Source organism: Salvelinus sp. IW2-2015, linkage group LG23, assembly GCF_002910315.2.
Source record: "Salvelinus sp. IW2-2015 linkage group LG23, ASM291031v2, whole genome shotgun sequence".
In the NCBI taxonomy this organism is placed as follows: Eukaryota; Metazoa; Chordata; class Actinopteri; order Salmoniformes; family Salmonidae; genus Salvelinus; species Salvelinus sp. IW2-2015.
Genome location: NC_036863.1, coordinates 32,459,031 through 32,486,867, shown reverse-complemented (window position 1 = coordinate 32,486,867; position 27,837 = coordinate 32,459,031). Strand labels below are relative to the sequence as shown.

The 27,837-nt window shown below is 42.3% G+C and overlaps 1 protein-coding gene across 1 annotated transcript; it reads right to left on the bottom strand.

The window, feature by feature from the left end:
• On the bottom strand, positions 1 to 25,879 carry LOC111950552 (glycine receptor subunit alpha-2). The gene is made up of 10 exons (XM_070434524.1): positions 25,838 to 25,879; positions 24,823 to 24,994; positions 23,852 to 23,919; positions 23,535 to 23,758; positions 23,245 to 23,327; positions 22,908 to 23,045; positions 22,190 to 22,404; positions 21,312 to 21,470; positions 2,379 to 2,489; positions 1 to 899 (listed from the first exon to the last, which is right to left on the bottom strand). The coding sequence occupies exons 1-10, from the start codon at positions 25,877 to 25,879 to the stop codon at positions 630 to 632; spliced, it is 1,482 nt and encodes a 493-aa protein (XP_070290625.1). The 3' UTR covers positions 1 to 629.
• Between the last annotated feature and the right edge of the window lie 1,958 nt (positions 25,880 to 27,837).

The window sequence follows — 27,837 nt, the reverse complement described above, 5'->3', positions numbered from 1 at the left end:
TTAGGTTGAAATCATTTGTATTTATTAACAATTTGCCAGAAACGAGTACAAAATACAATTCCGGGGAGGAGGGGATTCCAACATTTCCATGCAGTCCTGCCTCAATATCTGGGCTTGTGCTTGCTCCATGAGGGTGACATTAAGTGTCCATAGTACAAGGACTACAATATTTGTGCTAATTAGTGCATTCCACTGGAATTGTAAAAAATTGAAAGTTAAAGGGGCAATATGCGTTTGGACTTAATTTATATCTACACATTTGATTCTTAAAGCACTAGCCTAAAAACATTCTTAAGTTTCATGGAGGGTCATTAATTGCATCCAGAGCGGTCTGCACATTTGAGTGGTTATATTTCTCCAGCCCAATCCCATGGTTGTTTACCAAATCAGTGGTGGGGTGAAACTTTGTTATTTTATAAACTGCAGATTGCCCCCTTAAGGATGACACTTGGACTGCATCAGGTTTGCTAACTTTAGTGAAAAAATGAATGGAACTGGACATGCAGTCAATTATTTTTCCATTGGCACAGCGAATGGATTTGACATTGTCTGTAAAAGTGTTCTGTGGAAGACTAGGTTCAACTCCGTATTGGTTTTTAGTGCTGTAATTCAGTCCTCATGTTGGTTTGTCACAGAGTAGCTCGGATGGCTTCATTCCGCAGCACTTTGTAGGTGAGCCAATAGAAAACATTGAAGCAGAGGAAACTCAGAGGGAACACAGCCCTAGATATGGTGTCGATCCTTTTTGCCCGATCTACAAACTGCCTGCGGATGTCATACAGTGGGAACCCATGAGGTAAGGCCTGAAAGATTGGGGCATCCATCTCTGGTGGTGCATCGCCTGCTACTCCATAACTATGGAGAAAATAGGCCTGGCTCTGCTCCACCAGCTCCTGCTCCTAAGAAAGAACAAAAGGAAAAGGGCCAAATGTCTGTCACCCTCAGTCATAACCTGCAATATTTTCTCCACATTACTTGCTGCATACTGGATTATGATTCAAGTCTTGCAAAGTCAACAAGGCCTTTGTAAGAATTGGATTTTGTGATAAATACATTACGAGGTTAAATAGACAACCTTAACACTAAATGAGATCTACAGTGCCTTCAGAAAGTATTCACAACCCTTGACTTTTTCCACATTTAAAGTGTGATAGAAAAAAATATTTAATTGCAATTTGTCAACAATCTACACAATACTCAAATTTTATTTTTTTATTAATGGAAAATAAAATGTCTTAGATAAATATTCAACCTCACCGAGTCAATACATGTTAGAATAACTTGTGGCAGCGAATACAGCTGTGACCTTTTCTAGGTAAGTCTAAGGGCTTTGCTCACTGGGATTGTACAATTTTTCAATACTTCAAGCTCTGTCAAGTTAGTTGTTGATCATTGCTAGACAGCCACTTAATTCTTGCCATAGATTTTCAAACCTAAACTTTATAAACTAGGCTAGTCAGAACCAGTCAACATTCAAGGATTTTTCCTGTGCTTCTCTATTCCATTTATTTGTATAAAAATAACTCCCTAGTCCTTGCTAAAGAAAAGTATAACCATAACATAATGCAGCCACCACGTTTGAAAATATGAAGAGTGGTACTCAGTGTTGTTGGTGTTGCCCCAAACACAATTCTTGCTATTCAGAACAAAAAGTACATTTTCAGTTTTACTTTAGTGCCTACTGTACAGGCTTTCTTTTCACTCTATGTTAGTATTGTGGAGTAACTACAATGTTGTTGACCCAACCATTAAACTGTCTTAAAATCACCATTGGCCTTATGATGAAATCCCCGAAGGAAGGGCGCATGTATCTCTGTAGTGACTGGGTGTATTGATACACAGCATCCAAAGTGTAATTAATGCTCAAAGGGATATTCAATGTCTGCTTTTTTCTTTACCCATCTACCAAAAAGTGCCCTTTTTGCAAACCATTGAAAAACCTCCCTGGTCTTTGTGGTTGACTCTGTGCTTGAAATGCATTGCTTGACTGCAGGACCTTACAGATAAGTGTTTTTGTGGGGTACAGAGATGGGGTAGTCATTGAGCCCATGCAACTTGTGACTTAAGCACATTTGTACTCCTGAATGTATTTAGGCTAGCCACAAGGGTTGAATACTTATTGACTCAAGACATTAATCTTTTCATTTATTAATTTGTAAACATATCTAAAAACAATTCCACTTTGATATTATGGGGTATTGTGTGTAGATCAGTGACACAATCTCAATTTAAACTCAGGCTGTAACACAATGTGGAAAAAGTCAACAGGTGTCAATACTTTCTGAAGGCACTATCATTTTGTTTTTCTAAGTGAACAAACAGTGGAATACCCCATTAAACTAAACTCCAGCCAGCATGAGAAATGTAGGGTTTTTTACCCTGGCACAGACGCTGCACTGCTGAGGGCCAGGCAGGGTCCCCTGGGAGGAGTTGTTGCCTGGCAAGTTGTTACCTTTCACTTGGCTGCTCTCCCCACTTCCACTTCTCTGCTAATAAACCCAGAGCAACATGGAGGTCTAGCAGGCATACATGAATACTGTGATTCAATCTAAACAACATGCAGTGACACATTACTGATTTACATTCATTTTTCAAATGTTGTACATTTAATAAAGTCCGACATACCAACTGAGTGTGTAAAGATCTCAAAATAACAGGAGAACTATGAGAAACAGTAGGCTACCTGGTCCCTGGAACTGATATAGATGCAAGTGTCAGGGAAAGATAGAGAATTTTAGTAATGCTTCATTTTAAGGCGTCCTTATTACAGTGTAATTACACTAAGTATTGTAGTTAATTGTAATAACATGTAACTGGTGGTAATTGCGGTCTGTAATTACAGAGGTGTAACAACAAATGCTTGTTACAAATGGGCAAGTTTCTACTAAATTCACCTATTTAGTGTTTCGTTTCTTCCCTGCTGCATCGCATTTAGTGATAACTGTCACAAGGACTATAATCTTTTGTGCACTGGGTGTCCGCTGAGGTGATCCTAACTGACCTAAGACAGGGAATTTTACTAGGATTTAATGTCAGGAATTGTGAAAAACTGAGTTTAAATGTATTTGGCTAATGTTAATGTAAACTTCCGACTTCAACTGTATATATAAATACAACTTGTGTACATTACCCATTATGACAACCTGAACCTCCTTGCCATCCAAGTGAGAGGATAAATCCATAAGTACAATGTAATGTGATACAATGTGATACAGGATTTAGCTGTTTACAATAAAGTGTATTTTGAGGTGAACTTACATAGTACATTACCCATTCTGACAACCTGGTCCTCATTTTAAGGCTTCCGGAAGCGCCATCCAAGTGGGAGGATAAGCACACTAGTACACCAGAATGCATGTAATATCTGTAAGACCAATGCAAATACTAGGTGCTACACAGGAATTAGGTAGTTAAAATTTAGAGTATGTTGGGTACTTGTAATTAATGTGTACTTATATTGTATGTTACCCATCCTGACCCTCATTTTTAAGCTTCTGGAAACCCCATCCAAGTGAGAAAATAAACACAAGTACACCACAGAGTACATGTAATATCTGCAAAAGTACAATGTAATAACTTGGTGTTACACAGGATTTAGCTAGTTAAAATTAAGGGTATCTTGATGAGTACTTGTAATAATTGTGTACCTACAAAGTACGTTACTCATTCTGACAATCTAGTCGTGAGAAAATAAACACACTAATAGACCACAGACTACATATCTGGAATGATTACATGGTTGTTGATAGTTCTTACACGGGATGTAGCTATTTAAAGTGATGTGTAACTATACCTATGAGCAATTTCTATATAATTACTTATTACCAAGTGAAAATACCTACAAAAGAGCTTCTACTTCTACAGCTTTATTGCAAAATACCCTTACAATTTTTTTTTAACCTTTTGTGAAGGAATTTTGCAGGAATCCTGTAGGATTGACAAAATCCTGCAGTAGTATGACTTGTCCTGCAGAAATGTTGAAAATTCTGCACAAACATGACAATTCCTGCAAGAATCCTGCAGGACCGAAACCTGCAGGATATGGCAATTCCCACAGGACCAAGTAAATCCCAGCACGAATCCTGCCGAACCGCCCTTACAAAAAAAAGATTGCAGTCAGAGTGCAGTATAACTGCAATATGTTGCAAATACTGCGTAAAGTTTTTTTTACTGCAGTAATTTTACAGTGTAACTGCAGTTACAGTGCAGTATAACTTCAGTTACGGTGCAGTATAACTGCAGTTATTCTGCAATTACTGCGTCCAAAATACCATAGTTGACTGCAGGTACTGCAGCTTCAAAACTGCTATCTTTTTTTGTAAGGGTGAATCCTGCAGGATTTTGATATTCCTGCAGTGTTCATGGCGGCGCACAATTGGCCTAGGGTCATCCTGGTTCGGGGAGGGTGGCGCACAATTGGCCCAGCGTCGTCCGGGTTAGGGGAGGATTTGGCTGGGGTAGGCTGTCATTGTAAGATAAGAATTTGTTCTTAACTGACTTGCCTAGTTAAATATTCGGTAAGGCCARATCAGATAGTCAAACTACTGGAGGAGATAAAGTGTGTGTGTGGTGGTGAGCGCACATCATTTTGTATATAGCTAGCTAGTTTTTGATTACCCAAAAATGTGTTTTAAACTTTCCTTTGCAATCAACAAGAAGAAGATGCACGGTCATGTGACATCTTGGTCACCATAGCAACAGTTGAGGAAATGGCTGCCAGGCAGTTTAGCTAGCTAGTTCAAGTACTGCTAATATAACTTTACTTTTTTAACAGGTAAAGAGTTAGAGAAACATACTAAAACTAGAGGTCGACCGATTAATCGGAATGGCCGATTAATTAGGGCCGATTTCAAGTTTTCATAACAATCGGAAATTGATATTTTTGGACACCGATTTGGCCGATTTTTTTTATTTTTATTTATTCAACTAGGCAAGTCAGTTAAGAACACGTTCTTATTTTCAATGACGGCCTAGGAACGGTTAGTTAACTGCCTTGTTCAGGGATCAGAACGACAGATTTTTACCATGTCAGCTCGGGGATTCGTTTTTGCAACCTTCCGGTTACTAGTCCAACGCTCTAACCACCTGCCTTACATTGCACTCCACGAGGAGCCTGCATGGCAGGCTGACTACCTGTTACAAGAGGGCAGCAAGAAGCCAAGGTAAGTTGCTAGCTAGCATTAAACTTATCTCACAAAAAAACAATCAACCTTAACATAATCACTAGTTAACTACACATAGTTGATGATAATACTAGTTTATCTAGTGTGTCCTGCGTTGCATATAATCGATGCGGTGCCTGTTCATTTCTTATCGAATCACAGCCTACTTCGCCAAACGGGTGATGATTTAGCACTGTCGTTGCACAAAACCTAACCATAAACATCAATGCCTTTCTTTAAAATCAATACACAAGTATATATTTTTAAACCGGCATATTTAGTTAATATTGCCTGCTAACATTAATTTCTTATAATTAGGGAAATTGTGTCACTTCTCTTGCGTTCCGTGCAAGCAGTCAGGGTATATGCAGCAGTTTGGGCCGCCTGGCTCATTGCGAATTGTGTTTAGTCCATTTATTCCTAACAAAGACCGTAATTAATTTGCCAGAATTGTACATAATTATGACATAACATTGAAGGTTGTACAATGTAACAGCAATATTTAGACATAGGGATGCCACCCGTTAGATAAAATACGTAACGGTTCCGTATTTCACTGAAAGAATAAACGTTTTGTTTTCGAAATGATAGTTTCCGGATTCGGCCATATCAATGACCAAAGGCTCGTATTTCTGTGTGTTATTAAGTTATAATTAAGTCTATGATTTGATATTTGATAGAGCAGTCTGACTGAGCGATGGTAGAGAGCAGTAGGCTCGTAAGCATTCATTCAAACAGCACTTTCGTGTGTTTGACAGCAGCTCTTCGCTGTGCTTCAAGCATTGAGCTGTTTATGACTTCAAGCCTATCAACTCCCGAGATTAGGCTGGTGTAACCGATGTGAAATGGCTAGCTAGTTTACCGAGGTGCGCGCTAATAGCGTTTCAATCGGTGACGTCACTTGCTCTGAGACTTGGAGTAGTTGTTCCCCTTGCTCTGCAAGGCCTGCGGCCTTTGTGGAGCGATGGCTAACAATACTTCGAGGGTGGCTGTTGTCGATGTGTTCCTAGTTCGAGCCCAGGTAGGGGCGAGGAGAGGGACGGAAGCTATACTGTTACACTGGCAATACTAAAGTGCCTATAAGAACATCCAATAGTCAAAGGTATATGAAATACAAATGGTATAATAGAGAGAAATAGTCCTATAATTCCTATAACTACAACCTAAAACTTCTTACCTGGGAATATTGAAGACTCATGTTAAAAGGAACCACCTACTTTCATATGTTCTCATGTTCTGAGCAAGGAACTTAAACGTTAGCTTTTTTACATGGCACGTATTGAACTTTTACTTTCTTCTCCAACACTTTGTTTTTGCATTATTTAAACCAAATTGAACATGTTTCATTATTTATTTGAGGCTAAATTGATTTTATTGATGTATTATATTAAGGTAAAAGAAAAGTGTTCATTCAGTATTGTTGTAATTGTCATTATTACAAATAAATAATCGGTATCGGCGTTGAAAAATCATAAATCGGTCGACCTCTAACTAAAACTGCAACAAATGTCTATATAAACATGTTAGGGGGTCGCATAGTTATTTTTTTATGTTGTTTGCAGAATATTTTATGAGTAAATTAGCTATCTTAGCTAGCATGTGCTCTACATGGCACTGACAAAACAAAACATTTAACTTTTGCTATCATGGAAAGTGACAAATGAGGTTTGATATCACCCCCCCTGCTCTGTCTCTTTAGTACTGTTGTCACAAGTTAGGCTATAATGTTTATTTGCTTATTGGCTTGTACTTGACGACGGTAACAAAGTCACAAGACTGAACATGACGTAAATAAGGAAGTGATTGAATTGGGGGTTAAAAACATTGTTTATAACAATGTTCCAAATTGCATACTTGCGTTTTCCCGTTCTTTCAAGGGTGATCTTCCAAGAACACCTGAGAGAGTATACCGTCTAGTATAGGAGAACACAGAGCGCTTAAAATCTGTTACATTTGAAACGTACTTCGACATGACCTCTAACCTAAATAGGAAACTGCATCATCATGCAGCCGACACCAACAAAGCTAGCTTTTATGCTAGCTAGCTACATCTGTTTACATTGTAGCAACTAGTGCTAGCAATTCAGTGAACAACTATCCCAGAATGGAAATATTTAACATGAATAACAAGTAACAGAATCGATTTTCTCTGTACCTGTTAGTGAATTAAGCTGACACCAAACAGAATCATTTTAGGTTGGGTCCTCCTCTCACAAATTGCTTGGTCTGCTGCTACATAAAAAAAAAAAAATGTTTTGTGCTGCTACATCATTGTGGACGTATGACAGATAATCTTTCAAATCAAATCAAACTTTATTAGTCACATGCGCCGAATAGACCTTACCGTGAAATGCTTACTTACAAGCCATTAACCAAAAGTGCAGTTCAAGAAAGAGTTAAGAAAATATTTACCAAATAAACTAAAGTAAAAAATAATAAAAAAGTAACAACAAAATAATAACGAGGCTAAATACAGGGGGTACCGGTACCGAGTCAATGTGCGGGGGTACAGGTTAGTCAAGGTAATTTGTACATGTAGGTAGCGGTGAAGTGAAACATCAAGTAGCAGCAATGTACAAAACAAATGGAGGGGGGTGGGGGGTCAATGTAAATAATCTGGTGGTCATTTGATTAATTGTTCAGCAGTCTAATGCCTTGGGGGTAGAAACTGTTAAGGAGCCTTTTGGTCCTAGACTTGGCTCTCCGGTACCGCTTGTCGTGCGGTAGCAGAGAACACAGTCTGTGACTTCGGTGACTGGAGATTGACAATTTTTTGGGCCTTCCTCTGACTCCGCCTAGTATATAGGTCCTGGATGGCAGGAAGCTTGGCCTTAGTGATGTACTGGGCCGGACGCACTACCCTCTGTAGCACCTTACGGTCAGATGTCGAGCAGTTGTCATACCAGGCAGTGATGCAACCGGCCAGGATGCTCTCGATGGTGCAGCTGTATAACTTTTTGAGGATCTGGGGACCCATGCCAAACCTTTTCAGTCTCCTGAGGGGGAAAAGGTTTTGTCGTACCCTCTTCACAACTGTCTTGGTGTGTTTGGACCCTGATACCCTAACTCTCAACCTGCTCCACTACAGCCCCTTCAATGTTAATTGGGGCCTGTTCGGCCGTACTTTTGTTGTAGTCCACGATCAGCTCCTTTGTCTTGCTCACATTGAGGGAGAGGTTGTTGTCCTGGCACCACACTGCCAGGTCTCTGACCTCCTCCCTATAGGCTGTCTCTTCGTTGTCGGTGATCAGTCCTACCACTGTTGTGTCGTCAGCAAACTTAATGATGGTGTTGGAGTCATGCATGGTCACGTGGGTGAACAGGGAGTACAGGAGGGGACTAAGCACACACCCCTGTGGGGCCACAGTGTTGAGGATCAGCGTAGCAGACGTGTTGTTGCCTACGCATTACTACCACACTGACGAGTCTAATCATGTAGGTATTAGACTCGGTCAGGGAGAGGTTGAAAATGTCAGTGAAGACACTTGCCAGTTGGTCTGCGCATGCTTTGAGTACACGTCCTGGTAATCGATCTGGCTCCATGGCTTTGTGAATTTCTTATAAGCGTCCGGATTAGCGTCCCACTCCTTGAAAGCGGCAGCTCTAGCCTTTAGCTCGATGCAGATGTTGCCTGGAATCCATGGCTTCTGGTTGGGATATGTATGTACGGTCACTGTGGGGACAACGTCGTCAATGCACTTATTTATGAAGCCGATGACTGAGGTGGTATACTACTCAATGCCATTTGATGAATCATGGAACACATTCCAGTCTGTGCTAGAAAAACAGTCCTGTAGCGTAGCATCCGTGTCATCTGACCACTTCCGTATTGAGCGAGTCACTGGTACTTCCTGCTTTAGTTTTTGCTTGTAGGCAGGAATCAGAAGAATATAATTATGGTCAGATTTGCCAAATGGAGGGCGGGGGAGAGCGTTGTATGCATCTCTGTGTTAGGTATGCGTAACTGGCTGTAAGGGAGTCAGGTGCAGGAGAGCAGAATTTGGGGAGCAAACGAAGCCTTTTATTTAGGCGAACAAAACACACGGCACAAAGAACACTAAACACAATATGGGTTGACATAAGCCAGCGCAACCAGTCTAACGTGCGCAAACACAAAACAATAAACAATTCCACACACAGACATGGGGGGAACAGAGGGTTAAATACATGACAAGTAATGAGGGAAATGTAAACCAGGTATGTGGGAAAACAAGACAAAACAAATGGAAAATGAAAGGTGGATCGGCGATGGCTAGAAGACCGGTGACGTCGACCGCCGAAACACCGCCCGAACAAGGAGAGGAACCGACTTCGGCGGAAGTCGTGACACTCTGTATGTGGAGTAGAGGTGGTCTAGAGTTTTTTTCCCCTCTGGTTGCATATGTGACATGCTGTTAGAGATGAGGTAAAACGGATTTAAGTTTGCCTGCATTAAAGTCCCCAGGCCACTAGGAGCACCGCTTCTGGATGAGCATTTTCTTGTTTGCTTATGGCCTTATACAGCTGGTTGAGTGCAGCCTTAGTGCCAGCATCGGTTTGTGGTCATAAATAGACTGCTACGAATAATATAGATGAGATCTCTTTTGGTCGATAATGTGGTCTACATTGTACATTCATACATTGTACAGAGGCAGAAGCAAAAAATAAATTATTGTAAAATAAATTATTTTGCTTACGTTTAAGAATGATAAATAGCCAGGATAGTGGTGTTTCGCTGTGAAGCTAAAATTACATTGCATTAGGACCACTGGTGTTTTATTTCCAATGAGCAGGTTTGCATTGTGATAAATTCATACAACTATAACACCCATGCATATTATTAAATGATGCTGATGTTCACGATTAGCTTGGTTTTATATTCACCTTATGCATTGATAACTAAATGATAGGCGACATGATGCAATACAACTAGATTAGAAGGCCTAGACCAGGGGTACTAAAGTACTATTTGAGGTCCAGTCAAACACATTTCCTTGGTGGAAAAGGTCCGGATGGATAATGTAATTTATCGGCGTTGTAACAAACCCCCACCTCGCAACCCATGCGACCCCAAAATGTTCACACCCCTCTTGTTGGCAGTGAGAAAAGGTTGCAGTTTTAAAGTGAATTTCCAGCAATTCTACACATTTAGCACGGGGCAGATTTTGATGGCTGTTTTAAAGTTCATTTCCTGCAATTATATGCATTTTCCATGTCTTGTGTGTGTTTATAGTATACCAGGGGTCGAAGCCCGACCGAGTAAAATAAATAATAAAATAAAAAACTATTTTGGGGGTGTATCAATCTGCGGTACGTATTGACCCCGTTCTGTGTCCGGATCCGTTCCGCCAGATGAGTATGGAGGGCCTAGACTATTTCATCCTAATGTAAGCTAAATGTATTGGATACAAAACAAACACTGGCAATGTCCACTTTAATTATATGCATGCATATCAAACAGGAATAATATTAAATTAACACACCATTGTAATATTATTACTCTCTCCCTACAGGGGATTAGACAGATGAACTGCAGCCCAAATTCCCAAGCCTCAAACCAGAACAGTAGGGAGACATCAATACTTGTCACTTTCTGACCCTAGTTCTTGTGTTATTTCTTTGTTTTAGTGTGGTCAGGGCGTGAGTTGGGTGGGTTATCTATGTTTTGTGTTTCTATGTTGGGTTTCTCGTTTGGCCTGATATGGTTCTCAATCAGAGGCAGGTGTTAGTCATTGTCTCTGATTGGGAACCATATTTAAGTAGCTTGTTTTCTGTTGTGTTTTGTGGGTGGTTGTCTTCCGTGTCTGTGTGTTCCACACGGAACTGTTTCGGTTTTCGTTCGTTCAGTTTATTGTTTTGTAATTCAGTGTTCAATTTGTTCTATTAAAGTTTCATCATGAACACTTACCACGCTGCGCTTTGATCCTCCTCTCTTTCTCCCAAAGAAGATCGTTACAGAACCACCCACCACAACCGGACCAAGCAGCGTGGTAACGGGCAGCAACAGCAGCGGCCGAAATCTGGAGAGGAATGGACATGGGAGGATATTCTAGACGGCAAGGGATGTTACACATGGGAGGAGATTCTGGCTAGTAGGGATCGCCTGCCATGGGAACAGGTGGAGGCAGCCAGGAGAGCGGAGGTAGTAGCAAAAGGGAACCGGCGTTACGAGGGAACACGGCTGGCAAGGAAGCCCGAGAGGCAGCCCCAAAAATGTATTGGGGGGGGAACACGGGGAGTGTGGCTAAGCAAGGTAGGAGACCTGAGCCAACTCCCCATGCTTACCGTGGAGAGCGAGCGTACGGGCAGACACCGTGTTATGCGGAAGAGCGCACGGTGTCTCCAGTACGTGTGCATAGCCCGGTGCGGTACATAGCAGCGCCTCGTATCGGCCGGGCTAGAGTGGGCATCGAGCCAGGTGCCATGAAGCCGGCTCTACGCATCTGGTCTCCAGTGCGTCCCCTCAGGCCGGTGTACATGGCACCAGCCCTACGCATGGTGTCCCCGGCTACAGGGAGCATTCAACCAGGTAGGGTTGGGCAGGCTCGGTGCTCGAGACCTGTTGTGCGCCTCCACGGTCCGGTCTATCCGGTGCCTTCTCCAAGAACCAGCCCTCCTGTGGCAGCCCCACGCACCAGCCCTCCTGTGGCAGCCCCACGCACCAGCCCTCCGGTGGCGGCACCACGTACCAGGCCTCCAGTTCCAGCACCCCGCACTCGCCCTGAGGTGCGTGTCCCCAGCCCGGTACCACCAGTTCCGTTTTCTGTTGTGTTTTGTGGGTGGTTGTCTTCCGTGTCTGTGTGTTCCACACGGAACTGTTTTCGTTCGTTCAGTTTATTGTTTTGTAATTCAGTGTTCAGTTTGTTCTATTAAAGTTTCATCATGAACACTTAGCACGCTGTGCTTTGGTCCTCCTCTCTTTCTCCCAAAGAAGATCGTTACAATACTTGTAACGTGAGGGAAGGACAGCGACGACACCAGGGTTCGCGGCCACGACGCAAGCCCAAAAGACAGCCCAAATTTTTTTTTTGGGGGGGGGGGGAAGGCACACGGGGTGGTCGGCGACGCTGAGGGGTGAGTCAGAGACCGAGGAGGAATATTGGGACAGATTGAGCGAGGAGTGGTTGGCGAAAGTTGAGGAGAGTGATGAGAGAGAGCTGTTGGTTTGGCCGGAGAGGCAAGACAGTCGCCCTGAGGAGCGTATTAGCTGTCCGATGCCACCTGTGCCAGCTCTCCGCACTCGCTTTGAGGAGAGTGTCATCGTTCCGGTACAATGTGTGCCGGTTCTACGCACCGTGTCTCCAGTGCGCCTCCACAGCCCGGTACGTCCTGTGCTAGCTCCCCGCACTTGCCGTGCGAAGGTTGTCATCTGTCCAGGACATGTTGTGCCAGCTTTACGCTCCAGATCTCCAGTGCGCCTCCACGGCCCAGTAAGTCCTGTGCCGGTTCTACGCACCGTGTCTCCCGTGCGCCTTCACAGCCCAGTACGTCCTGTGCCAGCCCCTCGCACTTGCCGGGCGAGGTGTGTCATCGAACCGGTACCATTGATGCCGGCTATATGCACCAGGTCTCCAGTACGTCTCCACAGCCCGATACGTCCTGTGCCTGCTCCTCGCACTTTCCCTGAAGTGCGTGTCCCCAGTCCAGTACGTCCTGTGCCTCCTCCCTGCACTCGCCCTGAAGTGCGTGTCACTAGTCCGGTGCCACCTGTACCGGCCCCACGCATCAGGCCTCCAGTGCGCCTCCCCAGTCCAGTACGTCCTGTGCCTGCTCCTCGCACTCGCCCTGAGGTGCGTGTCACCAGCGCCGGCCCCACGCACCAGGCTTCCTGCAACGATCCCCAGTCCGGAGCTTCCGGCGACAGTTCCCAGTCTAGAGCTTCTGGCGACAGTTCCCTGTCCAGAGCTTCCGGCGACGTTTCACAGTCCAGAACCTCCAACGACGGTCCTCGGTCTGGAACCTCCTGAGACGGTCCACGGTCCGGAACCTCCTGAGACGGTCCACGGTCCGGAACCCCCTGAGACGGTCAACGGTCCGGAACCCCCTGAGACGGTCAACGGTCCGGAACCTCCTGAGACGGTCAATGGTCCGGAACCTCCTGAGACGGTCAATGGTCCGGAACCTCCTGAGACGGTCAATGGTTCGGAACCTCTTCTGCACAGTTTGTCAGACCTGGGCGCTGACAGTTAATCTCCAAAATAGGTCCAGTTGCCAGGACCACAAATACAAATTCCATCTAGACACCATTGCCCTAGAGCACACAACAAACTATAACTAAACATCACCACCACAGGTAACTTCCACAAAGCTGTGAATGATTTGAGAGAAAAGGCAAGAAGGGCCTTCTACGCAATCAAAAGGAACATAAAATTTGACATCACAATTATGATATCTCAATCAGTTATAGAACCCATTGCCCTTTATGGTTGTGAGGTCTGGGGTCCGCTCACCAACCAAGAATTCACAAAATGGTACAAACACCAAATAATGCATGCAGAGCAGAATTAGGACGATACTCCGCAAAATCCAGAAAATAGAAGCCGTTAGAGTCTACAACCACRTAAAAGGAAACGATTCCCAAACCTTCCATAACAAAGCCATCACTTACAGAGAGATTAACCTAAAGAAGAGTCCCCTAAGCAAGCTAGTCCTGGGGCTCTGTTCACAATCACAAACAGACCCCACAGAGCTCCAGGACAGCAACACAATTAGACCTAACCAAATCATGAGAAACAAAGATTATTACTTGACACATTGGAAAGAATTAACAAAAAAAGAGCGCAAACTAGAATGCTATTTGGCCCTGAACAAAGAGTACACAGTGGCAGAATACCTGACCACTGTGACTAACCCAATATTAAGGAAAGCTTTGACTATGTACAGACTCAGTGAGCATGTCTTTGCTATTGAGAGAGGCCGGCAGTAGGCAGACCTGGCTCTGAAGAGAAGACAGGCTATGTGCACTCTGTCCACAAAATGAGGTGGAAACTGAGCTGCACTAACCTCCTGCCAAATGCATGACCATATTAGAGACACATATTTCCCCTCAGATTACACAGACCCACAAAGAATTCAAAAATAAATCACATTTTGACAAACTCCCATATCTATTAGGTGAAATACCAGTGTGCCATCAGAGCAGCAAGATTTGTGTCCTGTTGCCACAAGAAAGGGCAACCAGTGAAGAACAAACACCAATGTAAATACAACCCATATTTATGTTTATTTATTTTCCCTTTTGCACATTGTTACAACACTGTACATAGCCATAATAAGACATTTCAAATATCTCTATTCCTTTGAAACTTGTGAGTGTTATGTTTACTGTTAATTTTTTGTTTATTTCACTTTTGTTTATTATCTATTTTACTTGCTTTGGCAATGTAAACACATGTTTCCCATGCCAATAAAGCCCTTTGAATTGAATTAAATTGAGTAAGTGAGTGGTGGGGAGGGCGTTGAGAATGAGCACTGCAAGCAGGCAGCTGAGCCACATGAGTGAGAGGAGACAGAGCAGCATATGTGCATGTCGTTTTACCAGTTGTAGGTAGGCTATTTAGATTGTCATTATGGAGACACCTATTTCCAACCCTTTTTCCACAAAACTAAATGTACATACCACCTCAACCAGCCTGACTAACCGGTGTCTATGTAGCCTCGCTACTTTTGTAGCCTCGCTACTGTATATAGCCTATAGTCTTTTTACTTTTGTTAGATTTCTTTACTTACCTATTGTTCACCTAATACCTTTTTTTGCACTATTGGTTAGAGCATGTAAGTAAGCATTTCACTGTAAGGTCTACACCTGTTGTATTCGGCGCACGTGACAAATAAACTTTGACTTGATTTGGCCGTTGGTTGAGGCCAATCCACCACTGCTTTCACCTTTCCAGGATCCATCTGAATATTGCCCTCAGCAATGGCATATCCCAGAAAGGTGATTGCAGAGCGGTGGAACTCACACTTCTCGGCTTTCACGAACAGTTGATTGTACAGGAGGCGCTGAAGGACCTGTCTGACATGAAGAACATGTTCTTGTGCAGATCGGGGGGAAAAAAACAGGATGTCGTCAAGGTACACGAACACAAACCGGTTTAGCATGTCCCGAAGCACATCATTGACCAAAGCCTAGAAAACATGACCTGGTACTCATAATGTCCACTGGCTGTGTTGAAGGCTGTCTTCTACTCATCCCCCTCGCGTATCCAAACCAGGTGGTAGGCATTTCGAAGGTCCAACTTGGAAAATATGGTGGCCCCCTGGAGAGGTTCAAACGCCGAGGAGAGGAGAGGTAAGGGGGGTAACGATTCTTGACAGTAATGTCATTAAGTCCCCGGAAGTCAATGCACGGATGCAGGGTCTTGTCCTTCTCCACAAAGAAAAACCCTGCGCCGACAGGAGATGCAGACAGACGGCCCCAGTGGCCAGAGACGCCTCTATGTACTCTTCCATAGCTTTGGTCTCTGGTCTGGACAGAGAATACAATTGATTCCGAGGTGGTTAGTGCCTGGGAGAAGAGCAATGGCACAATCATAAGGACGAGGTCATGGTATTCTGTGGGGATAGCAGAGACATCCACAGTCTTGCTAACATCCAGAGGAAGACGACTTGAGGAAGGCTGTGCTGCTTGAAGGCAGTGGGAATGGCAAAATGGGCTCCAACCCAGGATGGAGCTTGTGGTCCAGTCAATCATCGGATTGTGCTTTTAAAGCCAGGAAAATCCCAAAACATGGGGAGATGCAATGAGGAGGAACTGTATTGTCTCACTGTGTTTACCAGAAACCCGTAATTGAACAGGCACAGTACAGACAACAGTTATTATTCATCCTTCGTGAACATTCCCCAATTGATTACCTAGCTCTTCCCAACTGCATAGGCTCAGGAGTATCCAACTCACCCGTCGTAGATTCCCGAGAGTGCTCGGTTGGCTTCGAATCCTCTCTGAAGAGCTACCTTCGGAAACTTCCGGATTCCCTTGGAGGTGAACGTGCCAAAGCGGGTGCACGAGTGTGCCCGAGACCAGACCTCCTCTCACTCTTGCATTCCCTTAGGCATCCATCAATTTGAATGGTAAGGGCGATGAGGGAGTCCAGATCCATCGGCAATTCCCGAGCAGCTAGCTCATCCTTCACCTCAGATAATCCGTGCAAAAAAGTATCAAAAAGAGACTGCGGATTCCAGGCACTCTCGGCAGCCAACCTGTGAAAATCAGTCCGCATAGTCTGCCACACTACGTGAGTTGACGTAAATCAAGCAGTTTACTGGCCGCCTTTCTCCCAGAAACCGGAGACTCAAATACCTTTCTCACGTCTGCCAGGAATTCCTCCAGATGACCACAAATGGCAGATTGTTGCTCCCAAACTGCCGTAGCCCAAGAGAGCACCCATCCCGGCATTAGCGTAATAATATACGCTATCTTCGATCTGTCTGAAGGAAACGAAGATGGCTGTAGCTCAAAAATAAGCGTGCACTGAGAAAGAAAACCCCGGCAGGATTCCCTGAATATTGCTCCGGGGGAGGTAAGCGGGTTTCTCGGGGAGCCGGGATAGGCTGTACAAACTCACCAGAGATAGGGGGATTTTCTTTCTCCAGAGGTGGCAGGTAGCCTCTGAGCTAACTCCCTGTTTTGCTCCATAATAGCCTTTAACCCATGGTCATGGCGTTTCGTCAAGGACCTGAGCCCTTCCAAAAGGCCCTGTACCAGCTCCTCATGTCTCCTAATGGTGGCTTCCTGCAGGGAGACAGCGTGGCGGAGCTGGTCCAAGTCTGCTGGGTCTGTCATGGCCAGTTCGTACTATCAAGGCACAAGGCGAGACCCAGATGCAGACACAGGAGGCAGATGGTTAGAGTCTTACAATGTTTAATAATTCAAAGGGGTAGGCAAGAGAATGGTCATGGACAGGCAAAAAGGTCAAAACCAGATCACAGTCCAGGAGGTACAGAGTGGCAGAGAGGTTTGTGGTCAAGGCAAGCAGAATGGTCAGGCAGGCGGGTACGGAGTCCATAAATAGGCAAGGGTCAAAACCAGGAGGACTAGAAAAAGGAGAATAGCAAAAAGGAGTACAGGGAAAACACGCTGGTTGACTTGACTAAACATACAAGACAAACTGGCACAGAGCGACAGGAAACACAGGGATAAATACATTGGGGAAAATAAGCGACACCTGGAGGGGGTGGAGACAATCACAGGAACAAGTGAAACAGATCAGGGCGTGACACCTGGAGCTGTCAAACGGATTTAATCAGTGGTGGAAAAAGTACCCGTGAAATTCACCCAGTGAAATACTACCTGAGTAAAAATCTAAAAGTATTTGGTTTTAAATATACTTAATTTTTAAAAGTAAATGTAATTGCTAAAATATACTTAAGTATCAAAAGTAAAAGTATAAATCATTTCAAATTCTTTATATTAAGAAAACCAGACGGCACCATTTTCTTGTTTTTATTTATTTATGGATAGTCACGGGCTATTGCCATCACTCAGACATAATTTACAAATGAAGCATGCGTGTTTAGTGAGTCCGCCAGATCAGAGGCTGTAGGGATGACCAAGGATGTTCTATTGATAAGTGCAGGATTTTGACAAATTTCCTGTCCTGCTGAGCATTTAAAATGTAACGAGTACTTTTGGGTGTCAGTGAAAATGGATGGAGTAAAAAGTACATACTTCACTACATTCCTAGTAAAAGTTGTCAAAAATATAAATAGTAAAGTACAGATACTCTGCAAAAAACGACTTAAGTAGTACTATTACTTAAGTACTTTACACCACTTGATTTAATAAATAGGCTATTTTATAACTTCAGTTTATTGTTGTTGTAGGCTTGTGTTATTATGCAATTATTAATGCCAATGTTTAGTAAATTAAATTGAAAGTTATTAATTGTGATCATGGTTACAGTTCTATCACAATTTTTTATATAATTTTTAATAGAATGCATTAGATTGAAGTCAGTCAGATTAGGCTACAGGTAAAGAAAACACTGGCTGTTGTTGACAAGCATAGGCCTAGTCAGTTCATATCCATATAATTAAAATTTGATTCAGTGATTGAAATGATGACCCCATTCCAAAAGGCTATTGGGCAATGGAAGCACTTCTTACGTCAATCTCCTCACTATTCATGTTGAATAAATTAGTCTGTCAATTTGAACTAAGCAAGCTGCTAAATCATTCATCTTACCTACATCTTGCCTAGGCTACTGTAGGCTATCTGACATAAGATGTAGGCCTATCAGGCGTTATAGGCTACCTGCATCTAGCTAGCCAAACCATAGAAAAGTTGAATTACAATCATAAACCCAGATTTTAGTCAGTAGGCCTAGCCTATGCCTATGGAAATGACAAGTCAATCTAGCAAATAGGCCATTTATAACGGTTTGTAGTCATAACATCTGGCACATAATAAGGGCACAATTGCTAGAAAATAGCCTAACATTTTGTAATGACTTTCCTCTTCTTCTGACGAGGAGTAAGAGATATCGGACCAATGTGCAGCGTGGTAAGTGTCCATTTTAATATATAAAACTGAACTCTACAAAAATACAAAATAACAAAGTGAATGAACAAACGAAAAATCGAAACAGTCCCGTATGGTACAGACACGGGAAACAACCACCCACCAAACACAATAGAAAACTGGCTACCTAAATATGGCTCCCAATCAGAGACAACGACTGACACCTGCCTCTGATTGAGAACCATACTAGGCTAAACACATAGAAATATAACTAGTGTCTCCCGGGTGGCGCAGTGGTCTAGGGCACTGCATCGCAGTGCTAGCTGTGCCACCAGAGTCTCTGGGTTCGCGCCCAGGCTGGGCTGGGTTCGCGCCCAGGCTCTGTCGCAGCCGGCCGCAACCGGGAGATCCGTGGGGCGACGCACAATTGGCATAGCGTCGTCCGGGTTAGGGAGGGTTTGGCCGGTAGGGAGGGTTTGGCCGGTAGGGATATCCTTGTCTCAGTATGTAAAACAAATGTAATAAAATGTATGCACTCTACTGTAAGTTGCTCTGGATAAGAGCGTCTGCTCTTGGCCAGTAGGGATATCCTTGTCTCAGTATGTAAAAATGTAATAAAATGTATGCACTCTACTGTAAGTCGCTCTGGATAAGAGCGTCTGCTAAATGACTAAAATGTAAATGTAATAACAACAGAACAAAACATAGAAAAACAACATAGAATGCCCACCCCAACTCATGCCCTGACCAACTAAAATAAAGACATAAAAAAGGAACTAAGGTCAGAACGTGACACATTAGTTTTTTGAAGTTTAATAAGGGCAAATTATATTTTCTCTTGCAACATATTCAAATTCCTTTATTAGCCACATTATAGCTTACTAGACTGATTATTTTGATGGAAAACCTTCTTTGGTCGTTAGAAGTTAAGTCGATATCCCTTCTTATTTCACTCGATAACGTTATTGAAAAAGGGTTTATTGGCTAAATGTGTCAACTTCTCTCTTGCTGTGAAAAAACCCCATCTTGGCTAGCTTTCAGGGCGTTTTGAGTAGTCATTGGGCTAGAAATGTTAACTAGACCGGGTAACTATGGGGCAGAACATACGAGGTTGGCTTAGATTATTGACATGTAAACTATATTTAATTTCCAATGTTTATTAAAAACATAAAAACATTTGCACAATGAGCACTTGTTGTCTCTCAAATACTTTGTTACAGTTGTTTGTTAGCTAGCTAGCAAATGTTTTGCCATATTAGCATTGACATGAAATCAGTCAAAACACCTCAAAACAAGACATGTTATAAAGAACAAGATGAAACCAGCCTCTTACGATTCACCACATGGCCATTTCTTGCCATTATTGCTAGCAATCTGGCCACCCAGAATCACAATAGCTGACTTCTGCCCAATGGAAGCTCGCACATCGTTTTCATGACGTTGTCAGCTAACCCGTCTATTGGCTTACAATTTGTCAAGCACAAATGACTATCTCACAATTTTAACTATAGTTTGTTTATGAGTCTAAAAATATTTAATTGATGGTTAAAGTAATTGATCCATTGTCAAATGCACCGTTAAAGGATTTAACAATTTAAAGTATTTTATTGAGGTGAACCGTTTGTGAACCTGTTTTTGCCATTGGGCCTGGGCATCAGACTCCAGATCTTTATTGCAGAGTTATGTCAATGAGGTGGTCGGTTTTCAATTGGCTTACACTTATCATGTGGTTTGTGCAGGCTGAAATATGGTGCGTTTGGATGCTATCGGAAACTTTAAGATTTGTAACGAGCATTCGTTGTTACACCCCTGTAATTACAGACTGCAATTACCACCAGTTACAGTTGTTATTACAGTGTAACTATGAATTATTACAATTAATGACAATACTTGTTACAATGTAACTATTACACTATAATAAGGACTACTTAAAATGAAGTGTTACCAGAATTGTCATAATATTGTGGGCAGGCTAGCTCTGGAGCGACACACAAACTACTACCACAATTCAGTTAAATAATTCCTGACAATATTTTTTTTTGATCATTCTCTTTTGCGTTACTTGTTTATTTTCATATTTGTCTCATTATTTTGAGATGCAAAGGGAAACGGCAAGCTAAGCTGTTGTGCAGAGCACTTATAGCCAGAAGAAGAAAGAAAAGGACTTGAATTTAGCACAGGCCAGTGGATCTGTGGATCTCCCAGCATGAGATACGACAGCCAGCTGAACTGTGTAGCTGCTGCATAACTGGGCTTAGATGGAATAGCAGGCGACAGCAGCCTGAGGGGGTGGGCTGCACAGGGGCTTGTACCAATGATTTATACACTAGATGACTGATAGGGGGGCACTGAGTTGAAGCCACCATGCCGCCATCTTGGCACTCCCCCACCATTGTAAAAAAAACATTTTGGAAGCTATAGAAACAAATGTCTACATTTGTTTTTGCCAAATGTATTCTATTACAGACACCTTAATGCATACTGTTTTGTAATAATAATCTTACTGACACTACAACATTTAAATACTTAAATACATACATTACATCCTTGAAACATTTAATTGAAATACTGCACAATTCCATTCATTCCTATGGAGGATTGCTTTTACTGGGGAGTGCAAATATGGCTACCCAGTGGCGTCAAAGCCTCTCAATGGCCAATATATAGCATCAGCAATGCAATGTTTATATACATCATTGTACTGTACTCACAGTTCTCTGCCGCTGTTGTTCTTTGATCCTTTTCCTCAGTCTGAAGAACTCTTTGTGTTGCCGTGAAACAAAGTTTACTGCTGCATACTCCAGCAGTGCAGCGAACACAAAAAGAAGACACACAGCCATCCAGATATCAATGGCCTTCACATAAGACACCTACACAACCCACAAAATAAATTAATAATGGTTAGAATCACAACTTTTACATGCAGGTAAACAACACGGTGATGGTGCTCTTAGCACAGGAACGTTCCCACCACTGAAATAATGTGGGGGCCTCCCGATAGGCTCAGTGGTCTAAGGCATTGCATCGCAGTGCTAGCTGTGCCACTAGAGATCCTGGGTTCGAGTCCAGGCTCTGTCACTGCCGGCCGCGACCGGGAGACCCATGGGGCAGCGCACAATTGGCCCAGTATTATCCGGGTTAGGGGAGGGTTTGGCCGGCAGGGATGTCCTTGTTCCATCGTGCACTAGCGACTCCTGTAGCGGGCTGGGCGCAGTGCACGCTGACATGGTCGCCAGGTGTACGGTGTTTCCTCCGACACATTGGTGCGGCTGGCTTCCGGGTTAAGTGGGCATTGTGTCAAGAAGCAGTGCGGCTTGGCTGGGTTGTGTTTCGGAGGACGCACGGCTCTCGACCTTCGCCTCTCCCGAGTCTGTACGGGAGTTGCAGCGATGAGACAAGACTGTAACTACCAATTGGATACCACGAAAAAGGGGTAAAAAATAAAATAAATAATGTGTGATAATTGGGTAATAAGTATAGAACTGGTAGTTTCTGAGTTAAAACATATTTTTAAATAAATGTTTATTGACTATATGTTGGTTGTCCAAACAGAACACCTGAGCAGAATACAATATAATTTCTCTCTGACCTTAGGCAGGGATGCCCTGGACCCAGAGCTTTGGGTTGTCATGGTGAGCACTGTGGTGATACCAAGGCCCACTCTAGCCGGGGCGGCGTCCATGTTGATCCAGAAGGAGACCCAGGAGAGGATAACGGTTAGCAGGCTGGGGATGTACATCTGGATCAGGTAGTAGCCCATCTGTCTCTCCAGGTGGAACTTTACCTCGATGCAGGCAAATTTACCTGCCAGCATGCCAGATGGTTGGAGATGACATTTTTTATTTTATTTTTATTTCACCTTTATTTAACCAGGTAGGCCAGTTGAGAACAAGTTCTCATTTACAACTGCGACCTGCGACACTGTCATAAATCCTCTTAATGATTGGACCCTTTAAAAAAATGTTTTTGCCTAAAATGACATACCCATATCTAACTGCCTGTAGCTCAGGACCTGAAGCAAGGATATGCATATTCTTGATACCATTTGAAAGCAAACACTTTGAAGTTTGTGGAAATGTGAAATATATGTAGGAGAATATAACACATTAGACCCCCCCCCATCTTTGAAATGCAAGTGAAAGGCCAAAATGTATGTCTATGTCCTGGGAAATGTTCTTGTTACTTACAACCTCATGCTAATCACATTAGCCTACGTTAGCTCAAACGTCCCGCGCGGGGACACCGATCCTGTAGAGGTTTTAAGCAAAGTGTGGCAATAGCATACCATTTGGGAGTCCAGAATCTACCTGTGTTGTAGTGCTTGGTGCAGTAGCCCAAGTCTTTCTCCTCTTTCAACACAAACTGAGGAAGCATCAGGTCATCAGCCACCTGGACAGGACCAATGTCCAGCCACTGGAAACACAGGTCATTCATGGTGTAGCCAACTAGAGCACAGAGGAGAAGAAGGGAGAACATGGGTTTCTTTTATTCATGGTATAGCCAGCGACAGAGGGAGTTTATTTATAAAGTTGTCAACAGCAAAAGCCTGTCTAGTCAAGTGTAGAGAATGGGGAAAAAGAGGCATCAGGGAGTGAAACTAGCCAAGTGCAAAGAATAGATAAAAAGAGGGAAAAGAAAACTCACAGCTTTCCAGCTGCATAGAGCACGTCTGAATGTCCATGGGGAAATTCATCAGATCCATGGGGCAGGACAGGATCAGAGTTAATCTGGCTCACAGAACCAGGAGCACATAGTGAGAAGATGAATCGAAGACAGGTATGGGGAGCTTTGTACAATCTAACATTACCTGTGGCTTCAAATTGAGTGTAGAAAGTCAAAGATGTGAACTTTTGCTAATTATTGTTACTGATCACGTTATAACATTTTATTATCTATCATTATGAGGAGACTACTGTTTTAGAGACACTGGTCACCTGATACTGTAGAGGACATTCCCATCTTGAAATATCCGCAGCAGTTTGTTGTCTGTGGTGACTTCGTGAAAGTTTGCCCCCTTTTCATTGGCAAAGAAAAGGTCAGGTTTCCAGATGGAGTCCAACATGGAAGGATCCAGGTCCAGAGAGTCATCAGGGTACTCCTTATAGGCCAGTCGCGGGTCGTTCCATTGTTGACGTAGAAACACATTGAGACGATAATCCTATGGTAGTTATTGTATAAAAGAGACTATTAAATGGAGCGAACGGCCACTGTTTGGATGAAAGGTGGATGACGATAGTGAAAAGACCCTCACCATTGTGGTTTCTGTGATGGATCCAAAGCTGTTGATGAAGAGGTTAATGGTGACGTTCACAGGAGGACCTGAAAAATCGTCCATAAGAAACTCAGCCATTCATATGTGATATATCTGTAATATAAATATAAATGCCATGTTTCACTTTATGCTGCTTTCTGAAACAGGCAGTGTTCTTAGCTTCAGGTGTACAGTAAAATGCATTACTTATACATGTTCATTCATACATGTTTATTATCTCACTGAAAAGATGCAGCATCTGTGGCAAACACAAACTGATCAGAAAACATTTTCAGGTCTACCGTATCTAAATTGCAATGACATGAGGATTGTATTGTCTACCATTGCATAATGGAATAACAGCTCTCTTACATGCATATTGGGGCAAGTTGTCTTGTATTAGATTGAGTTATCACAAACAGACAGAATAAAATGGTGTTGTCATTTCCAATACACTCCCATTAGTATATTGCATCTCTCAACTACTGACATCCTACATTTTTCATAATATAATTTCCTAAGAGGGTATAATTTATTAATTCTACTTGAGTTACATTAGTGTATTTATAGACATCAGCAGGGAGTTACCCTGCAAGGCATGTACTGGCATATTTCAGTGATGTGGAGCAAGCATGAAATATATATGACGAGATGTGACCCCTGAGAAATGAAGAGGAAGTATGTCAGAGGGAATCTGCTGGCTTCGCTGGCTGTGAAGAAACAAAATGAACTAGGCCTGTGGGTGAACATGCATTCAAAATGACACTTCTAACCAAAAACAAACACTCTGAGTTATTCTGGGTTCAAGTACCACAATAAATAGAAAGTGGAAATCTTTCTGATTTATGTCACATTGTGTCTTAGATTTATTCTGTAAAACTACTGTACTATACCCACATGTTTAGGGTGTACTATACTGTAATGTTTATTACTGTACTGCGTAATCTACTGTACTATGTATTGCAATATACCTTTGAAGTTGGGTCTAATGCGGGCGTCATACCCAGATGTCCTTCCCATAAGTTTATCCAGGAAGTCAGATGGGGAAGGGGCCTTCCCTACCCTGCTAGGTAGCTTAATCTCCTTACAGGACCCAGGCCTGCCAAAGGGGAGGAGGAAACCGTGAGAGGAAAAGCAGGAGTGCTATTATCTGGAACTGATGGGCAACTACTGCTTCAGATGATGGCCATGATAAAGGGATTTTATTCATACAGGTGAAGGTGAGAAGTTACACTCTGTATCTCAAGTGATTTTCTGCTAAAATATTTCTCAGAAAATATAAGGAAATAAGATATGCTCTTTGTATTTGCCATCTTTTTGTAATGAACCACATGCACTAAAGTAAAGTCGTTTTTGGTAATACAATTGTAATATTCATATAATTACAATTAAAAGGATGGTACTTCAGTGGGAGTGATCAGTTATATATTATATTGAAATTAGAAACACGCAGGTCATGTAGCTTGCCCCTTTATGTAGACTGTTGTATATCTCATCCAATGGACAAAATCCTATCTTCACTGTGTCTTTCCCAACATTCCAAATCGTCTCTTTCCGTCTCGCAGCAGTTTACAAATCCTAGTTATTGCTCATTTCTTTTACAAAATGCAATGTAAAACATGTTTAGCTCATCACCTCAATAAAATATATATATGTTACATGTGTTCCTTAGGCACATTTAAATAACATGAACCTTTCAAATAACTATATTTCTCTGTAGGTAATTAGCCTGATTTTCATATAATTGGCAAAACATTGTAAATTCCCTATGGTTCAACAACTTCTCTCACTTCAAAAGTAGCTGATCTATATTTCTTCATTTGATTACACATTATAAATGTACACTGAAACAACATATTTAGTTTTTTTTTGTCTCCTCCCCAATTTTACTCAAAACAGCCAGAGGCATAGGCTATAATTAAACAATAATAAGTACCTAAAGGCTTAGTAAGCCTAAGGGCAAGACAATAATTAGATGTGTCTTACCTGCCTTGTAGAAAGCAGACAGACGAGACCCATACCATCCATGGGACTAGTGAAAGCATTCTCTGCTTACAGCAATACACATCAAATAAAGGACAATTTTATTAAGTATTCAGAGGCATATAACTCAGTGAAGAGTCTGTGAACCTATGCAGAGAACCATGGTATTGCTCCGCTACCCAGACAAATCCTTATGGAGCTCTCTGAACCTCCCGCTCTCTGCAGGTGTAACATCCAAGACGATGCTTGTCTATAACTCAAGGTCTGGGGAAGTTTTGCTATATGAGAATTTGTGTGGAAGACCACAAGCTTTATCTCTTTCATAGCCACATGCATGCTGCAGGAATTACGTCAGGAATATTTAAAGAGACAGCAGCATTTTAGACTCTCTTTTCAGTGCACTTTTGGGCCCAAAATACCTTGAGATTTTATCTTATGATGGCTTTAGACTTTGAGCACAGTTTGGATCCACGCTCTTGTGATGGCATTTTATGTGGAATAAATCCTTTTTTCCCCCCACAAGTAAAAACACATTCATAACAGAGAACGTGGACATACATTCCCCAAATATATATTTATAGATACTTCCATTATTAAAATAGTAATTCATTTCAATAATTATTTATTATTTAAATATGAATTGGTAAAAAGGATTTTGATTTTGAAGTATAGCATGAGAAGAGGGGCACTCAAGGCAGTCAAATGCAAGAGTCAAATAAAAATGGGCAAAAGGGGAAGATATTTTGCATATTTCTTTCTTATGAGAAATGTTAGTTGTCTCAACTAGTTAATTAAACTCTCCCTCGAAGGGTTACATTTTCTGTTCACAGGTTAATCACTTCAGTATCTTTGAACACCTAGATAAATTACAACACCTATATGTAGTAACCCCCCCCCCCAAAAAAAAATATATATATATATAAAAAATAAAGACACTTCCCTTTTACCACCAGTACAAACATTGCTGATAAATACTTTGAGGGAAAATGTACATGATATGATTGTGTAGTTGTCTCACCTAGCTACAGTGTCTCTGGATAAGAGAGTCTGCTAAATTACTAAAATATAAATGTAACTCAGATTTATAGTAAAAGTCAGACATAAGGCGGCAATACATTTCACACAGTTTTAAAAAATAGTAATTATGCCTACGACTACCTTAGCAACAGGGATGTTAGCTGCACATGTTGTCATAAGACCTTTCCCTCACATCTGTAAGACCTTTCCCACCTTCCCACAGGAAGGTGTTTAAGAGCCAAAGTGTCAGTGGATGGGGAAAAATCATTACAATCATGCAGTAAGTTTTCTGCACGTAAAACAATTTCCAGTTCCATAGTGGTTAAGTAGGCCGGCCTTAATTTTAATGTGGCAGCCTTCTTTAGAGCATAACGTATTCTACAGAGCATACTGCAGACCTACTTTACCAGTGAGTGGTTCTGTATGCTATAACCCGCACAGGTCAGGTACTCTCTGAGCAGGACTGCCTGTTCCCAGCGACTCCAAGGAGAGCCATGGCACTTTTACCAAGCCAGGAACAGTCTGTAGGAGCAGTGCAGGCAGGTTAGTAGTGATGGTTGAAATTTGGGAATGGCTCTTTTGATTAACTAAACTGTGTTTCAACATGGTGAAACCTTGCATAATAGATTCCAAATTTGAGCTTGTGTAATTTAATTACCAACATTTCAACGATGCGAAACCGTGATGTCTTAATAAAGTACATTTCCAAGAAAACTTGTATCAAAGTGCTAGACTATAGTGCTAACATTCCATATCAGAACCAGTTCCCCTAACTGAGAGGTCATATCTTTGGACATAATAATGCAAATCGTAGGATAATTCAAAATATTTTTATTGCAGCCTTTAACATTATGAACTGCTCTGATCACACTGAAAAATAACCTCCACGTACCAGTATATTGTTAGTACTTTGTACACCGTCACCTGTATTCCCGGGATGAACAATTTCACCTTGATCACAAAATGCAACATTTAAACTATAGATT